Source organism: Hypanus sabinus, chromosome 11 (assembly GCF_030144855.1).
Source record: "Hypanus sabinus isolate sHypSab1 chromosome 11, sHypSab1.hap1, whole genome shotgun sequence".
NCBI classification, from domain to species: Eukaryota; Metazoa; Chordata; class Chondrichthyes; order Myliobatiformes; family Dasyatidae; genus Hypanus; species Hypanus sabinus.
Genome location: NC_082716.1, coordinates 52,614,339 through 52,631,986, shown reverse-complemented (window position 1 = coordinate 52,631,986; position 17,648 = coordinate 52,614,339). Strand labels below are relative to the sequence as shown.

The 17,648-nt window shown below is 38.8% G+C and overlaps 1 protein-coding gene across 5 annotated transcripts; it reads left to right on the top strand.

Annotated features, from left to right (window-relative positions):
• Positions 1-714: 714 nt before the first annotated feature.
• On the top strand, positions 715-17,552 carry czib (CXXC motif containing zinc binding protein). 5 transcript variants are annotated; one of them, XM_059984332.1, is made up of 8 exons: positions 715-768; positions 851-934; positions 3,760-3,816; positions 4,770-4,851; positions 13,563-13,594; positions 13,782-13,859; positions 16,668-16,733; positions 17,314-17,552. In XM_059984332.1, exons 1-8 carry the CDS (start codon positions 763-765, stop codon positions 17,389-17,391), a joined length of 483 nt encoding a protein of 160 aa, XP_059840315.1. In that variant the 5' UTR covers positions 715-762; the 3' UTR covers positions 17,392-17,552. The 5 variants fall into 5 exon arrangements, with proteins under 5 accessions (XP_059840315.1, XP_059840316.1, XP_059840318.1 ...); XM_059984333.1 differs by having other exon boundaries at positions 716-768; positions 4,735-4,851; XM_059984335.1 differs by having other exon boundaries at positions 751-768; positions 851-956; positions 4,735-4,851.
• Positions 17,553-17,648: the final 96 nt, after the last annotated feature.

The window sequence follows — 17,648 nt, the reverse complement described above, 5'->3', positions numbered from 1 at the left end:
ATGCAGTAAAGAAGTTTTCCCCAGAAGGTTTACAGGATAAAGCCATGGAGCTGTAATTGAAGTGGTATATTTAAAAGTGTTTATTGAGAGCAGATAAATCGTGTTCAAATTAGGGACCTTGGCTAGAATATTGTGTACAGGTCTGAGTTCAGTGAAGCTTCACCAAATCGACTTCTGCAATAGTGGGTTTGTGAAATCCACTGGGCCTTTACTTATTTTAAGAAAGAATAATAATGATATTAAAATGTACAAAATCCATATGGGGGGAATACAGGATTCATGTTTTTCCCGACTGAGATTCCTGCGTTCAGCAATTTCAGAATCATAATAAGGGGATGGCTGGAGGAAAAAAAAGAGAAAAAGTTTCTTTATCCAGAGGGAAATCAGTCTTTGGAAAGTGCTACTCTAAACAGCTGATGATACTCAGTTGCAAATCATATTCAGTGCCGCAATAGTTTTTTTTCAAATCAACGAATCCAGGGACAGGTAGTTGTCAGAGCTGGCATAAGTCTTACTGAATACCATCGCAAAAAAAATCATCCGAAGGCCCGTTTACGAAGGCTTTTTTTAAATATTTCTTAAAATGCAATTATTTTTTACTTGTAAACTTGGAAATAAAGTCAATGACTCAGCTACATGGTCGCCCAGGGTGAATAGCTGGGCAGTTGACTGCAGTGGCGGCAGCGATGTCTAGGGGGCGCTGCAGCGGCGCTGTCGTAATTACTTTGCGCCAATAGGCCGTAAATCGATGGCAGGCTGAAGATGGGGGTGAGTGACGTCCGCGGAGGTTTCTGTGGCATTTGGTTTATTTTTTGTTACTGGGTTAATTTTAGATTGATTATTTTTGCAGAAGTTTGGTCTCCAGTTCAAAGCGACTTTGGAAAATATCAGTAAGCTGCAGCCGGACGGAGAAGATTTTCGCTGGTTCTTGAAGGTGGAGCAGCTACAAGAAATGTGTACGGAGGGTCTGGATGTAGGGCAGGGGTCCCAGTGACTGTGGTCATATTGTGGGTGGGGATGAGTGAAGTGCAGGGGTCCCAGTGACTGTGGTCATATTGTGGGTGGGGATGAGTGAAGGGCAGGGGCCCCAGTGACTGTGGACGCACTGTGTGGGTGTTGGTCTGTGGACATATTGTGGGTGGGGATGAGTGAAGGGCAGGGGCCTTGCCCAAGTGACTGTGGACGCACTGTGTGGATGTAGGACTGCGGACGCACTGTGTGGTTGTTGGTCTTTGGACAAATTGTGGGTGGGAATGAGTGAAGGGCAGGGGTCCCCAGTGGCCGTTGACACACTGTATACAGGTGTAGGACTGTGAACACACTGGGTGTCTGGATGGGTGTAGGGCAAGGGTCCCCTATGACTGGATACTCTGGGTATAGAACTGAGGGCCCCCAGTGATTGGGCTACTGTGTGGGGGGGGATGTGTAGGGGTCACCAGTGACAATGGAGCACACTCTTCTGTATCTATTATGGGTGGAGGGCTGAGTTGAGGAAGGAACTGTATTGTAAGATCGTGATCAAGCTGCACAACTGCACTGCTCTGTGACTGTGACCATTTGTACAAAAGGCTTGGACATAAAGGCGGCCCAGTTAGTTTAAGAGAAGAGAACAGCCCATTACTGTATTGTCACATCTACAATCCCTTAAGTTCCAGTCTTGAAACTGCCCTATAACTGTAGCTCAGTGTTTTTGGATAGAGCAGTTTCTGACAACAACATAACATCGGCACTGCTACGTGGCCATACCTGGGTTTTAGTTTAATAACCACCCAACACTCCTCCATCACCACCCACTTAAGATATTCTTGTATGTTTGTACAAATCCCATTTCCAGAAAAGTGGGGATATTTTCCAAAATGCAATAAAAACAAAAATCTGATGATAATTCACGTGAACCTTTATTTCACTGACAGAAGTACAAGGAAAAGATTTTCAATAGTTTTACTGACCAACTTAATTCTATTTTGTAAATCTACACAAATTTAGAATTTGATGGCCGCAATATACTCAAAAGTTGGGACAGAGTTAAAATAAGATTGAAAAGTGCACAGAATATTCACGTAACACCGGTTTGGAAGACTCCACATTAAGCAGGCTAATTGGTAGCAGGTGAGGTATCATGTTTGGGTATAAAAGTAGAGTCCATCAAAAGCTCAGTCTTTGCAAGCAAGGATGGGTCGTGGCTCAGTCCTTTGTGCCAAAATTCGTGAGAGAATTGTTAGTTCAAAAGGAACATTTCCCAAGGCAAGATTGCAGAGAATTTAGGTCTTTCAACATCTACAGTACATAATATTGTGAAGAGATTCAGAGAATTCAGAGACATCTCAGTGCATAAAGGGCAAGGTCGGAAACCATTGTTGAATGCGCGTAATCTTCCAGTCCTCAGATGGCACTGCCTAAGAAACCGTCACGCTACTGTGACAATTATAGCCACCTGGGCGTGGGAGTACTTCGGAAAACCATTGTCACTTAACACAGTCTGTCGCTGCATCCAGAAATACAACTTGAAACTCTATTATGCAAGGAGGAAGTCATACATCAACTCTGCAGAAATGCCGGTGAGGTCTCTGGGCCCAAGCTCATCTCAGGTGGACCGAAAGACTGTGGAACCGTGTGCTGAGTCCACATTTCAGCTAGTTTTTGGAAAAAACGGGCGTCGAGTTCTCCGTGCCAAAGATGAAAATGACCATCCTGATTGTTATCGGCGAAAGGTGCAAAAGCCAGCATCTGTGATGGTATGGGGGTGCATCAGTGCCCACGGCATGAGTGAGTTGCATGTATGTGAAGGTACCATTGACTCTGAGGCGTATATTAGGATTTTAGAGAGACATATGTTGCCATCAAGGCGACGTCTCTTCCCGGGACGTCCATGCTTATTTCAGCAGGACAATGCCAGACCACATTCTACATGGGCTACAACAGCATGGCTTTGTAGACACAGAGTGTGTGTGCTTGACTGGCCTGCTGCCAGTCTAGATCTATCTCCTATTGAAAATGTACGGCGCATCATGAAGAGGAGAATCAGACAACAGAGACCACAGACTGTTGAGCAGCTGAAGTCTTATATCAAGCAAGAATGGACAAAATTTCCAATTGCAGATCTTCTACAATTAGTATCCTCAGTTCCAAAACGATTAAAAAGTGTTATTAAAAGGAAAGGTGATGTAACACAATGGTAAACATGCCTCTGTCCCAACTTTTGTTGAGTGTGTTGCAGCCATCAAATTCTAAATTTGTGTATATTTACAAAATACAATTAAGTTGGTCAGTAAAATTATTGAAAATCTTTTCTTTGTACTTTTGTCAGTTAAATAAAGGTTCACGTGAATTAACATATCACAGATTTTTGTTTTTATTGCATTTTAGAAAATCTCCCAACTTTTCTGGAAATGGGGTTTGTATTTCTCTGCCAATGCTTCAGGGAGCTCGGTTATTGTTAAATGACTCCGTGTTTCTCTTCCTACCGCTGTTTTCTCCCCTTGCTCCACAGTTGTATCTGCCATTCTGAATTGGAGCTCAGTTACTGAATGATGCCCTTCTCCAGTGCCTCAAGGTTGTGGTTTTTCCTTATAAACCACTGGAGCTTTTGAAGTGATAATGCTCCCAGGATGGTGTTTAAGAAGGACACATAGTTCTTCAGGCAAAACTTCAATTAATCACAAACATTATGTTAACATTTATGAATGTACTATAATTCACTGAATTATACTGCACAATTATAAATAGTCAATAATTAATATCTGTATGCTTTTACAATAGTTGAAATGTCAGAATTGTGGTGATGTTTCTCAAAAATGGCAGTATGTCACGTTAATGGTGAGTTGTATTTTGCACATCTTTTACTCATTCCCCATTGATTATTGAAATAAAATATCTTCACTGATTTTATCAAATTGCAAGGTCATAATTGGTTAAAATCTACATGAAGTGCTAACCTGATGTTCTAACTTCAGTTAGTTTACATATTCTCAGCCTGCTCCAATCAGTGTATGAATACAATTTACTAATGATTTTCCCAGATCCAATTGTCTTCATCTCCAGAGATGGTTTTATGGGTTTCTTGGTTTCCAACATTCATATTGGTACCTTCACCCCTGTGTATTCTTCCTCTTGCTCTCTCAGCACCCACATGTGTCTAACCTGCACAATTCTTTCTTACCACTCGTACTTGAACAATCTCATTTCTTTGTGGATACAGTTGCTGCCTCTTTAACATTAAATCTCTTTTTATAACTCCCCTACATTAAATGAGCAATTAGTTATTGATTTCCTCTGCCAGACTTCTAAATCTAGCAGTTCCAAAATGTATACTTTGAATGTTTCCATTAATGTAACTATTTGGCATATGGCACAGACTACAATATGTTTGACAAGGAGGATGTTCTTTCATAAGCCTTTGACCTTTCCACAAAAGCTGACTAGTCATCACCCTATCTCCTCTGCTTGGAGCTCTGTGAGACATCAATACCTAACTCAATTTCTCCTTCAAACTAAGTCAATAAATTACAAGCAATTATTATTTTGATTTCCACAATAATAACTTTTTCATGAGCTCTGACCCTGACCTTTCCCTCTTCATAATGTTCGTACAGCCCCTCAATGATATTGTTCATTGTTAGGTTATGATATCCAAATGCATTGGTTCTCTGTTTTCCTTGTGGACACACCCTGGTTATCAATCTTTTCAGTACTGTTGTATTTTTTAAAATATTAAAATATCTTCTATTTTAAAAGGTTCCTACATAAACACAAGTTGTTGTTTTGTACAGAACAGTGCCCCACTCAAAGGTGGGAGAGGAAGTGCCAATATGATACAAAAGTGCAAGTTGTGTTCAAGAGAGAACTCTATTGGTAGGTAAAAGACGGAAGAAATAAAATTCCAAAACCTGTGTTTTAATTATGCTGCCCTTTTCAATTCTTCTGAATATAAATTATATATTGATTAAAATAATATTTATCCTACCAATGACAAGGGTTTTTAATACAGGTGCCCCTTGCTTTACAAGCGTTCGCTTTGTGCCACTTTGGTTTTACAAAAGACCTACATTAGCAACCTGCTTTCGCATTACAAAGAGGATTTTCGCTTTTACGAAAAATTTTCCCATATAAATTAATGGTTCTTGGCTTTACGCCATTTCGGATTAAGAAAGGTTTCATAGGAACGCTCTACCTTTGTAAAGGGGGGGGGCACACCTGTATCTTGCAAATACATTTCAAAGTTCAAATAGTTATTTTTGTTTGAGTGCATTTGGACTAAATGCTACAGAAATTAATATCTTTACAAAAACATAGGAAAAAGAATTAAAATTGTTTATGCCACATATTAGCACAAAGTAGTTGGTGTGAAAATTTTTAAGTTCAATATGTTTACTTTGCAAAACAACGTCATAGAAACAGGCCCTTCAGCCTATCTAGTCTGTGCCTAGTCCCGATTGACCTGCACCCGGTCCGTAGCCCTCCATACCCCTGCCATCCATATACCTATCGAAACTTCTCTTAGCTTTCGAAATCGAGCTCGCATGCATCACTTGTGCTGGTAGGTTAATCCACACTCTCATAACCCTGTGAATGAAGAAGCTTCCCCTCATGTTCCCCTTAAACTTTCATCCTTAACCTTTGACCTCTAGTTGTAGTCCCACCCAGCCTCAGTTGAAAAGGCCTGCTTGTATTTACCCTATCTATACCTCTCATAATTTTGTATACCTCTATCAAATCTCCCTTCAGTCTTCTACGTTCCAAGAAATAAAGTTCTATTCAATCTTTCTTTATAACTCAAGTCTTGTGGTCCAGGCAACATCCTTGAAAACTTTCTCAGTACTTTTACAATCTTATTTACATCCTTCCTGTAGGTAGGTGTCCAAAACTGCACACAATACTCCAAATTTAGGCATCAATAATGCCTTGTACAACTTCAACATAACATCCCATCTCCTGTACTCAGTACTTTGATTTGTGTAGGCCAATGTGCCAAAAGCTTTTTTAATGACCCTATCTACCTGTGATGCACTTTCGATGAATTATGGACCTGTATTCCCAGATTTGTTTGTTGTATGGCACACCTCAGTGACCTACCATTCACAGTGTAAGACCTACTCTGGTTGGGTTTACTGAAGTGCATCACCTTGCACTTGTCTGCATTAAATTCCATCTACCATTTTTCAGCCCATTTTTCCAGCTGGTCCAGATCCTGCTCCAAGCTCTGATAGCCTTCATCATTGTCCACTGCACCAGAACCTTGGTGTCATCTGCAAAGTTTCCAGTCTACTTAACTACATTATCATACAGAGCATTGATAGAGATGACAAACAACAGTGGACCCCTCACTGATCACTGCGGCACACCACTAGTCACAAGCCTTCAGTCAGAGAGGCAACCGTGTACTACCGGTCTCTGCTTCTGTCACAAAGCCAATGTGTAATCCAGTCTACTACCTCATCTTGAATGCCAAGCAACTGAACTTTTTTGACTAACCTTCTATGGAGGACTTCATCAAATGCCTTGCTAAAGTCCATGCGGACAACATCCACTGCCTTACCTTCATAAACTTTGTCAGTAACTTCCTCAAAAAAATTCTATAAGGTTGGTTCGACAAGACCTACCAAGCACAAAACCATGCTGACTATCCTTATCTATCAGTCCATGCCTATCCCAATACTGGTCCCTTAACTCTTCCACCACTAATGTCAGGCTCACCAGCCATAAATCCCTGGTTTATTTTTAGAGCCATTCTTAAAACAGTGGAACAATATTAGCTATCCTCCAATCCTCTGGTACCTCAACTGTTGCCTGTACTGTAATTTAAATATCTCTGCTAGGGCCCCTGCAATTTATGCACTTGCCTCCTCCAGGATCTAAGGGAACATCTTGTCAGGCCCTGAGGATTTATCCACCCTAATTTGCCTCAATACAGCAAACATTTCCTCCTCTGAAATCTGTATCGGGTCTATGACCTCACTGCTGCTTTGTCTCACTTCTATAGACTCTGTTCATCTCCTGAAGAAATACAGATGCAAAAAATCCATTTAAGATGTACCCCATATCTTTTGGCTCCATGCATCGGACCAGAAGTCCCCACAAAGGACTATGAGAACAGCTGAGAGGATCATGGGGGTTCCCTGCCATCCATCGGGGACATTTTTCAGGAGCACTGCATACCCTGCTGGGCCCTTAGTATTATTAAAGATCCCACCTATGAATCCAGCATCCTCTGTCTTTCTACCATAAGGCAGCAGACTATGATGCATGAAAATAAGAATGGTCAGGATGAGAAAGTTTCTCCCCCAGGCCGTTAGGCTTCTGAGCTCTCTGCCACTTTGTATTTCATCTCACTGGTTGATCTGTTCTATACCATTACACTTTAGTTTGTTATTTATGTGTGATTCATCTGTAGATTTTACCTTTGTAAGTTACTGTGTGATATGTGTACTACTGTACCTTATATCCCGTTTTGGAGAAACATTATCTCATTTCTATATGCATTATATGGTTTTATAAATATATACACGAATATAGTTAAATAACAATATACTGGACTAGATGGCATAGATTATCATTCTGATCTTCCAAAGGGCCAATTTTGTCCCTTGCAAACCTTTTGCTCTTAACATATCTCCATCATCTTGACTGCTAGGTCAACCTTGTGCCTTCTTGTAGCCCTTCTTCTTTCTTAAGTGTTCTCTCACACTACTTATACTCCATAAGTATTTTACTTGTTCCTACCTGCCTGTACCTGCTGTGCACCTCTTTCTTTTTTCTCAAGCAAGAACTCAATATCTCTTGAAGACTAAGGTTCCCTAAACCTGTGATTCTTTCCTTTTATTTTGAAGGGCACATATCAGCTTTGTATTCTCAAAATTTCATTTTTGAAGGCCTCCAAGTTCCCAAGTACACCTTTGCCAGAAAGCAGGCCTAAACCACACTTGCTATATCCTTTCAGATACCATCAAAATTGGCCTTTCTTCAGTTTAGCATCTCAGCCCATGAACAAGAGATATCTTTTTCCATATTTACTTTGAAACTAATGACATTATGATAACTAGATGCAAAGTGTACCCCTACACAAACTTCTGTCACCTGCCCTGTCTGATTCCCTACTTGGGGGGATTAAGTATCACAGGCTCTCTTGTTGGGACTAGTCAGCAGTCTTTGTATTTGATTATGGCTGTAATTAGGGATTTCAGTTCTACCAGGCCTCCTTGATAGCATAGTTGAAGAAATGCCACCTTGACATCACAAAGAATTTGTCTCACCTCAACTTTGGAATTATTCTTTCATCCATGTTGAATAGCACTCTGGGGACCAGAAGAGGAGACAGAAGTGAATCAGCTTTTGAAACATCTGGCTGAGGTTGGATGCGATCACTACTGCCTTATTTTTGGCCCTTACCTAGTTTGCTTGTTGAAGAAATTTGTTATTTTGTGCCATAGAGCTGTACAGCACAGAGAAATGCCCTTCAGTCCATAGCTGTCTATGTGACCAAAGTGTATATTCAAGGTAGTCCCATTTCCCAGATCCTTCTAAACTCTTGTCATCCATATGTCTACTCTTAAATATATCTAACGTACCTGTTTAAACCACTTACTTCGGCAGCTGGTTCCATACTTGTTATCTATGCCCACTGTGTACTAAAAGATAACATTGCTCCTTGGGTTATTAGATCTTTCACTTCTAACCTGTAAGTTATGTCTTCTGGTTTTCATTTCCCTAGCAATGGAAAAAAGACTGCTTACTCTGTCTATGCCTCTCATAAAATTATCTACCTCTGAGATCACCCCTAAGCCTCCCTGTTCCAAGGAATTAAGGCCCACCTTGTCTAACTTCTTCCTATAACTCAGTCCCTCAAGTCCTTGCTATATTCATGGAATTCTTCTTTACACACTTTCCAGTCAATCACATAGTTCCTATAACAGGGTGACCCAAACCGAATGCAAAAACCCAAATATGGCCTCACCAATATCTTGTACAATTGCATCATAACCCGATTGTTCAGTACCATTCACAGATAAGCATGGCAGGACCACGGACCTTTGATTTGTTGATCATCCGACCATACGACCTTTCACGTATTTACAGTATCTTCTAAGTGACAATTTGCAAAGCCTTTACGGGCAAGAAACAATTTTATTTTAGTCAGGGTTTCTTTCTTGCCACTCTTCCATAAATGTCCCTTGTGCAAGGCCTTAGAGATTGTGGAGCTATGTGAACTTCATCTTCAGTTGCAGCCACTGTCTTAGGCAGCTCACTCAGAATGACTATTGGCATCACAATACTCTTTCTTACAAGTGCCATTTTTCTCCAGTGGCTAAGTTTAGAGAGGTGGCCTGACTTAGGCAGTGCGGTTGTGGGTTCATCTTTTTTCCACTTCTTCACAATGAACTGCACTGAGCTCCATGGTATGTTCAGTGCCTGTGAAATGGTCTTGTACCCTTATCCAGATTTGTACTTTCTATTATCACTTCCCTGACTTATCTTGAATGCTCTTTTGTCTTCATTTTGAAAATCTACCATACTGTTGGGCCGTACAGAGGGAGATCTTATGAATTCATTGGAAATAGGTGATCCTCCAATTTTCCATATCAACAAATTGGGTGAGTTGATAAGGTAATAATTGCACCCAAGGAAAGTTGGTGCAGTAAGTACAAAGGGGATGAATACTTTTACAGTTTCACAGTTTTGGTTAAATTTTAGTGATTTATTGACAGATTTTAAAATAATTTTATTTGACATTATGCAAAATGTTTTGTAGATTAGCTCAAAAAAGTCCTACCTCAATATATTTTGAATTGAGAAAAAGAGAGAGGAAGATGTGAAAGTAGTGAGGGCTGAATACTTTTTCGAAGTGCTGTAGTTTTATTTTGTTTTGTTGACCATCTGGTACAACTGTTCGGCTTGCTACAACTTTTCGCAAAGCATTACTGATTTCAAGGTCACCATTACTGATTTTCTTTTAATTCCAGATTTATTTTAATTAACTAAATTTAGGTTCCCCAGCTGGTCTCTTGAGATGGGAATCCGTGCCTCTGGATTACTAGTCCATTACATTCATCACTGTTTTTTCCATTTCCTTAAAATGATCTGCACTTAGCTGCAGGGGTATTTTGGAATCTTAGATTCTTGAAAAAAAAAAGCAATTGTAAGTGAAAATACTTTTGGAAAAAAAGACTGATCTTTGTCTTTATTTTCACTGGTACAAAAAGGTATGATTCATCGGGTGGTAGTCCGCAAAGATTGGGATTGATAGCTAATCTCTCTTTTTGTTTGTGTTTTCAAATCAAATTTGTTACCCATTCTGTCTGGAACTCCGTTTCCAGCTCCATGGCATACTTTTGTTGCCTTTAGTTACTCTGGAGTACAGATCAGATACAATTATGGATAGAGAAATGGCATACAGGGTTTAATCAGGGCAAGTGTGGGGCATTGCACTTTGGGAGGCAAATATAAGGGGCAAGTATAGTTAATAGCAGGACCCCTAACTGCAATGTTGAACGGAAGTTTCTTAAGGTTCAGCTTCATACCTCTCTGAAGGTAGCAATCATACAGATAAAGTGGGAAAGAATGCACATAGCATTGAGTACAAGAGTGAGGAGCTCTTGTTGCAGTTGTACACAATTTCAATTAGGCTGCACTTGGAGCATTGCATGCAACTCTAGTTTCTCCCATTGCAGAAAGGATGTAGAGACTTTAGATAGATATTTATCGGGATGCTGCCTCAAATAGATGTCATGAGCCATAACGAGAGGTTGGTAACACTTAAGCTGTTTTCTCTGGAGAATTGGAGGCTGATTGGGGACCTGTTAGAAGTTTATAAAATTATGAGAGGCATAGGGTAGGCAGGGAGATTTTTTTTCCCAGGATTGAAATGTCAAATACTAGAGGGTATAGCTTTAAGGTGGGTGGGGGGGATTTGAAGGGGATATGCTTACAAGTATTTATACACAGGATAAGTTTCCAGAACGGTACATCATGATTGGTAGTAGTAGTGGACGCAGATACAATGGTGACATTCAAGGCTTTTAGATAAGTGCATGAATATAAATCGTGTAGGCAGAAGGGATTAGTTTAATTGGCATTATGCTCAGCAGATCAAAGGACCTGTTCTTGTATTGTTATGTTTTCTTGAGCATCCTTTCATTTCTTCACACATGACAGTTACGTTCAACTGCCTTGGCCTCTGTTGTTACCATTCCACTTCTCTTCCCTTTTCAAAAATGTTCCTTAAAACCTACCATTTTGTACACACATTTGGTCATCTGCTTTATCTCCTCTTTTGTTTTTGCTCAGCTTGTTTTTATTTACACATGAAAATAGGCGCAGGAATAGGACAAATGACCCCTCAAGCCTGACTTGCCATTCAAAATGATAATGACTAGTATATCTAAAGTTTGTTTATCTCCCTCTTAATTACCTCCTCTGGGGTAGAAAATTAAAGAGATTTGCTGCCATACTTTGGTAAGAAAGTCATGTTCATGTTCGGGACTGTCCTTTTCCCTCCTCCTGACCTCCAAAGAATACAGATCTAACTTTTCTGGTCATCCTCTTGTCCCAAGAATTAGGGTAGTGAATCTCCTGTGGATTACTTTCAATATTATTATGTCCAGTGGTGAATCTCTTTATTTTCTGATGCTTAGGGTTCTTCTGGGAGTCAGTAATGATGAGGAATCTTAATTCTAATGATTGTTTATTTTAGAGTACAAACATACAAATGCTAAGCAAACTAAGTAAAGACTGTAGACCATGAGACCATAAGACATAGGAGAATTAGGCCATTTGGCCCATCGAATCTACTCCGCCATTCAATCATGGCTGATCCTTTCTTCCCCTCCTCAGCCCCACTCTCCGGCCTTCTCCCCATAACCTTTGATGCCATGGCCAATCAAGAACCTATCAACCTCTGTCTTAAATACGCTAAAGAATCTGGCCTTCACATTTGCCTGCAGTAACAAATTCCACGAATTCATCACCTGGCTAAAGAAATTTCTCTGCATCTTTGATTTAAATGGACGTCCCTCTATCCAAAGTCCATGCCATCTTGTTCTCAACTCCCCCACAACGGGGAACATCCTTTCCACATCTATCGTATAGGCCTTTCAACATTCAAAAGATTTCAATGAGATCTAAATTCAAGTGAGTACAGGCCCAGAGTCATCAAAGAACTGAAAAACAATGCTAAGAGTTAAATGAACGGCAGAGGAAAAAAGATGGTGCCTCTGAAAAATCCATCACTTTTATAGGTAAGGAAAATTCCTGAGATAAACTAAAACATCAATGGTTGCACAATTACATCATGTGGGTAATATGCTTGTACTTAGCCAATGAAAAATAAGAATGGTGATAAACGGTTAATTTCACTTTGTGCCAGTAAGTTGGGACAAACATGTTTGTTAAAAAGTACAAATTTTATAAGAATTATTATTTGGAAAAAATGATTTCTAACACCATTCTTCAATGAGCAAACCCATAAAAGGTAAAATACTGCTCCTTTGCAATATTCTAGTATAGAATTTAACTTTTCTGAAAGCTTGGCATTTAAGTGTTTGAATGATGTCAGTTATAGACTTTTGGGCCTTTTGTAGGTTTGTTTGCTGATGAGACAGAAACCATTCTGTACAAATCCAGTGGTATTTGTTTGTGTAGTTATGCTTGTGTACCTTCCGATCTGCGTGATGCAGAACTGGATTCTTTATGGCTTCTGAACATGAAGTACCATATTCCCTCTTCAAAAGCACTTCAGATGCACTGCTTCAACAATATCTACTGCTGAAACTATCTTCTGTACCAATAATGATTCCACAGTCAAAGTCACTTTGATCACATTTCTTCCCCATTCTGATGTTTGATTTGAACAACAACCTTGCATTGAGTTGTTGCCACATGATTGGCTGATGAGGTATTTGTATTAATGACTAACTGTGCTTAATAAAGTAGTCACTGAATGAATTTTATGCATAGAAGGTGTCAAATAAATTTAGTTTATTGTCTCACGATTCAGTAATGTGACTAGAATTATTTCAAAGCATTATACCTCAGTAGCTGAGGTTTGCAAGTTTGGTCATAAAGATGATATCTGAAATTTTTATATCAACTGGGAAAGAGGTTTTTTGATTTTTTGAAATGATCATTATTTGTTTTAGACAGCTTATTACTACTTTTGCTAATTTGTAAGTAGATCAGTGTTTTGTTTGGCAATGAATCATCACCAAGTTACTGATTTCTTGTAGTTATATCCAATATTCAGAAATGGTAGCCAAGAAGAGTCTTGTTTAGGTCTGGTAACTAATTCTCATTATGTGGGGCTCATACAGATTTTGCAATTACTAATTGGGATATTATAGTCCATTAAAATCTATTCTTGAAGCCTTTATTAATTTTTTTGTAAAGTTGAAACAGTTATCCTGACTAAAAGCAAAAAGTGCATTTTTTGTATTTGTTGGCTCACCATTTGCAAATCTAAGCAGAATTATCAGCATTTGTCCTATGATATTTAAAACTTATAGCTTTTAAGTGTTTTAATGTGCAACAATCTAAAATTTCATTTTGTTTTAAATTGTCAATTTGTTTCTTAGATATTCTGAAGGATACCATCAACCCATATAATGTAAGTGGGCTTTTGACTATACATATGGTTTTCTGCTCTAAGCTATGCTGTAGTTTATTCAAGTTCAAGCAAAACATGTATCTTTTGTTCTTCGTGAAACAATTATTGAATTATGTTTCTGCTTGTATATATTTGCATACAGAATTATTTTATAAATGTTAATCAAGTTGTAATTTTTATACAAAAGGCCGAAGACAGTGAAAAATTTAAGACAATCGTACAATTCGAATGTCGAGGTTTGGAACCAGTTGATTTTCAGCCACAGGTAAAAAAAACCTTACTATTATATTGCAGATTCTCTAAACCAACTGACAGAAATATTCTCAGGTTCATAATCAGCTTGTCTGACCCTTTTCCTCTGATTTCACTACACACATTTTCTCCAAACCATTCCTGTATATAAACTCTCCTGTTCATGTGCATTCACATAACTTTGAATTTGTTGTTTCCCCTTGCTGTCCTTACTTATATTTGCTCATTTGCTTTTCATCCATGTTTCTGTGCTCTTTTTAATCCAGTATCCAGGGAAGTAATGTTTTCTGACCATCTGTTGCAATTCAAAACTATACAATTCAAGCTTCAATTTCCCACCAAAGTTGTTCGGCTATATGTAAGGAATTCAACATTTGAGAAGTACCTACTTGACCTTGCAATCTGCCAGTTCATATGTAGATACGTATAGTTGCAAGAAATTTTGTAAACCCATTGCATTTTACCTGGTCTTCTGCATTACTCATAAAATGTGGTGTGATATTCAACTTGGGCACAATAATAGACAAAGGCAATCTGCCTAAACTAATAACACACAAACAACTGTATTACTTCTCATCAATACTGAGTACATTATTTAAACAATCGCAGTCTAGGTTCAATAAAGTATGCGCACTTTTGGGGTAATGCCTTCTACAAGAGCAGTTTGGAGTCAAGTCTTCCAATCAATGAGTTTAAATTGGTGGTGTGGGTTGTACAGGTGTCCTTTATTAAGACAAGGGCAGGTTACTGACAGAGCCTGCTTTTCTCAAGAAAGGTCTCTTTATGTGCACCATGCCTTGATCAAAACAACTTTCAGAGGACCTTAGAAGAATTGTAGAGAAGCATGTAGCTATAAAAACATTTCTAAAGACCTGAGTGTTCATCAGTCCTGGGCAAGAGAAATTGTCTACAAATGGAGAAAATTCAGTAGTATTGCTACTTTCCCTAGAGTGTGTATCCTGCACAGATCATACCAAGAACACATGCAATGCTGAAGGAGATGAATAAGAACCCAAGGGTGACAGCAAAAGTCCTGCAGAAATCGCTAGAACTTGCTAGTCTCTGTTCATATGTCCACTATAAGAAAAACACTGAACAAGAATGGTGTTCATGGAAGGACACCATGGAGGAGGAGGAGGGAACTATTGCTCTCCAAAAAGAAACTTTGCTGTTTGTCTCAAGTTTGCAAGAGACCACCTGGATGTTCCACAACGCCTCTGGGACAATGTTCTGTGGACAGTTGAGACAAAAGTTGAACTTTTTGGCAGAAATGCACACCACTATGTTTGGAGGGAAAAGGGCATTGCACACCCACACCAAAACCTCATCCCAACTGTGAAGTGTGGTGGAAGGAACATCATGGTTTGGGGTTGCTTTGCTGCCTTGGCCTGGATAGCTTGCAATTGTTGAGGGAATGAATTCAAAATGTGTATCAAGACATTTTACAGAAGAATGTCAGAGTGGCGGTCTGTCACCTGAAGCTCAATAGAAGTTGGATGATGCAACAAGACAATGATCTGAAAGTCAAGAGTAAATCAACAACAGAATCGTTTAAAAAATTGTGTTTTAGAACGGCCTAGTCAGAGTCCAGATCTTAACCCAACTGAGATGCTGTATCATGATCTGAAGAGGGCTGTTCATGTAAGGTGTTTCAGAAATATTGATGAACTGAAACAGTTTTGTATGGAGGAACGGTCTAAAATTCCTCCTCACTGTTGTGCAAGTCTGATCAGCAGCTACAGGGAAGGTTTGGTGGAGGTTATTGCAGGTAAAAGAGGTTCTATTAATTATTAAATAAACGAGTTCACATACTTTTCCCAGCTTGGACTGTGAATGATTAAACAGTGTGTTCAATAAAAACATGAAAAGTACAATTGTTTGTGTGTTACTAGTTTAGGCAGATTTTGCTTGTCTATTATTGTGACTTAGTTCAAGATCAGACCACATTTTATGAGTAATTAATGCACAAAACTAGGTAATTGCAAAAGGTTCACAAACTTTTTCTTGCAACTGTATATACAGTGCATAATGGTAGTGGTAAGCATGACTACTACATTGACCCAGTGATACCAAAATACTCTCAACTGCAGATTTAAAATACTGTTTTACATTGCAGTCTCATTCTGCTAATTGTAATAGATTCAGAACTAGCTTAGCAGCCCAAAGTAAGCCAACCACAAGTGTTGTGAGGTGTCCAAAACCTGAACTAAACTCCACCACAACCAGTAATTGATTCCTGAAGGGAGTTTAGATCCCCAGATGGTTGTAAAAGTACCATGATTTGTGGAGAGAAAACTAGGGAATTACAGAAGGAACAATTTCTTTGGAATTCTGAAAGGGGAGGGAAAGAATTATCTGATGTTAGAATCTGGTTGAAGGTGGCAGGTTCATTTTATTCGACCCCCTCTGTCCACCCACTCCATCTGCAATTCAAAGTTTCCTCACTTCGACATTTCTGGTGAAGTCTTTGACACGTTAATTGTTGATCTTTCCACAGATCTGGATTTCTTAATGAAGGACTGGCAAAATTTATGACTTGTCATTTTTTAAAAATAAGTTGTTTGCCACTCCAGATTTGATGCTGGGTATTGATATTTCACTAGGATTTGTTTTAAGACTTAGTTGTTTGTTTTGTTCACATAGATTCCTTTTAGAGAACAATCAAAAAAACCTTGGTAATCACATCCCATTACAAGATCCCACTGCCACTTTTGTGCAAATGGAACTGTAAGAATAGTTGGTGCTTTGGAGTGCAAAATGATATCCAATGAAATAACTGAATTTTTAAACAAGTTTTTGTTGTGATATTTTCTGGATCTAGGCTGGATTTACTGCAGAAGGAACAGAGTCTAGAACACAATTTGATGAAATTAATCTGCTAGAAAAGGTGAGCTTGCATTCGGGGGTCATAACTGAAGTGGGCCTGTAGTGATTTAAATTGTTATAACATTAACATGTTATTTTTTTTCTCTTAAATCTCCAAATATAATTAAAATCAAAGATTAAAAATAAACACTTATTTCTGTTAGTCCAATTAAACTTAAGTGTAATTGTACTATCTCAACTGCGACAATCAGCTAGTAAAGAATAATTATCAACTGAGGCCTGTGCCAGCCTCGTGGTGATGACGTATGATGAAATACTTAGAGAGGTTGGTCATGAGTAGACTGAACTCCTGCCCCCAGCAAGGTCCTGGCCCTGTTGCAATTTGCCTATTGCCATAATAGGTCAACGGCAGATGCAATCTCAATGGCTGTTTTGGTTGTTTAGCAATAGAAAAATTAACAAAACAAACATTCAATTCTTAATTTTAATGCAGAAACAAAATTGTTACAAGGATTTTTGGAAATGGCCAACAAGCAAAGGACTCGTAACCTACTATATGACAGGAGTTGTCAGTGGTAAAGTGGAGCTGAAGTGCAATAACTTACTCTGGAAATGCTGATGTAATGTTTTCTTTTGTTTAGGACTGGAATGATTATGATGAGAAAATCCAAGAGTCAGTGGGAATCTATGATGTTACTCACAAGTTTGTTAAGATATGAATTTCACTCCAACTGATATCTTGACACCCTTCTACTTAATTGGAGAAGTCCCAGGATCAGCTAAAAAACTCCTTCCCATGTGGGTTTTGTTTGTCATTGCAATGGACTTACATCACGTATCACAGTCAAACAATTGTTTACATTAAAATTACTAAGACTAACCCTTATTTGAGATTTTTTTTATTCTTAGCATTTTAATGCCACTACAGCAAACTGAGTATTTAGTTTGAAAGAGCATAAATGCAAAATACTCAGTA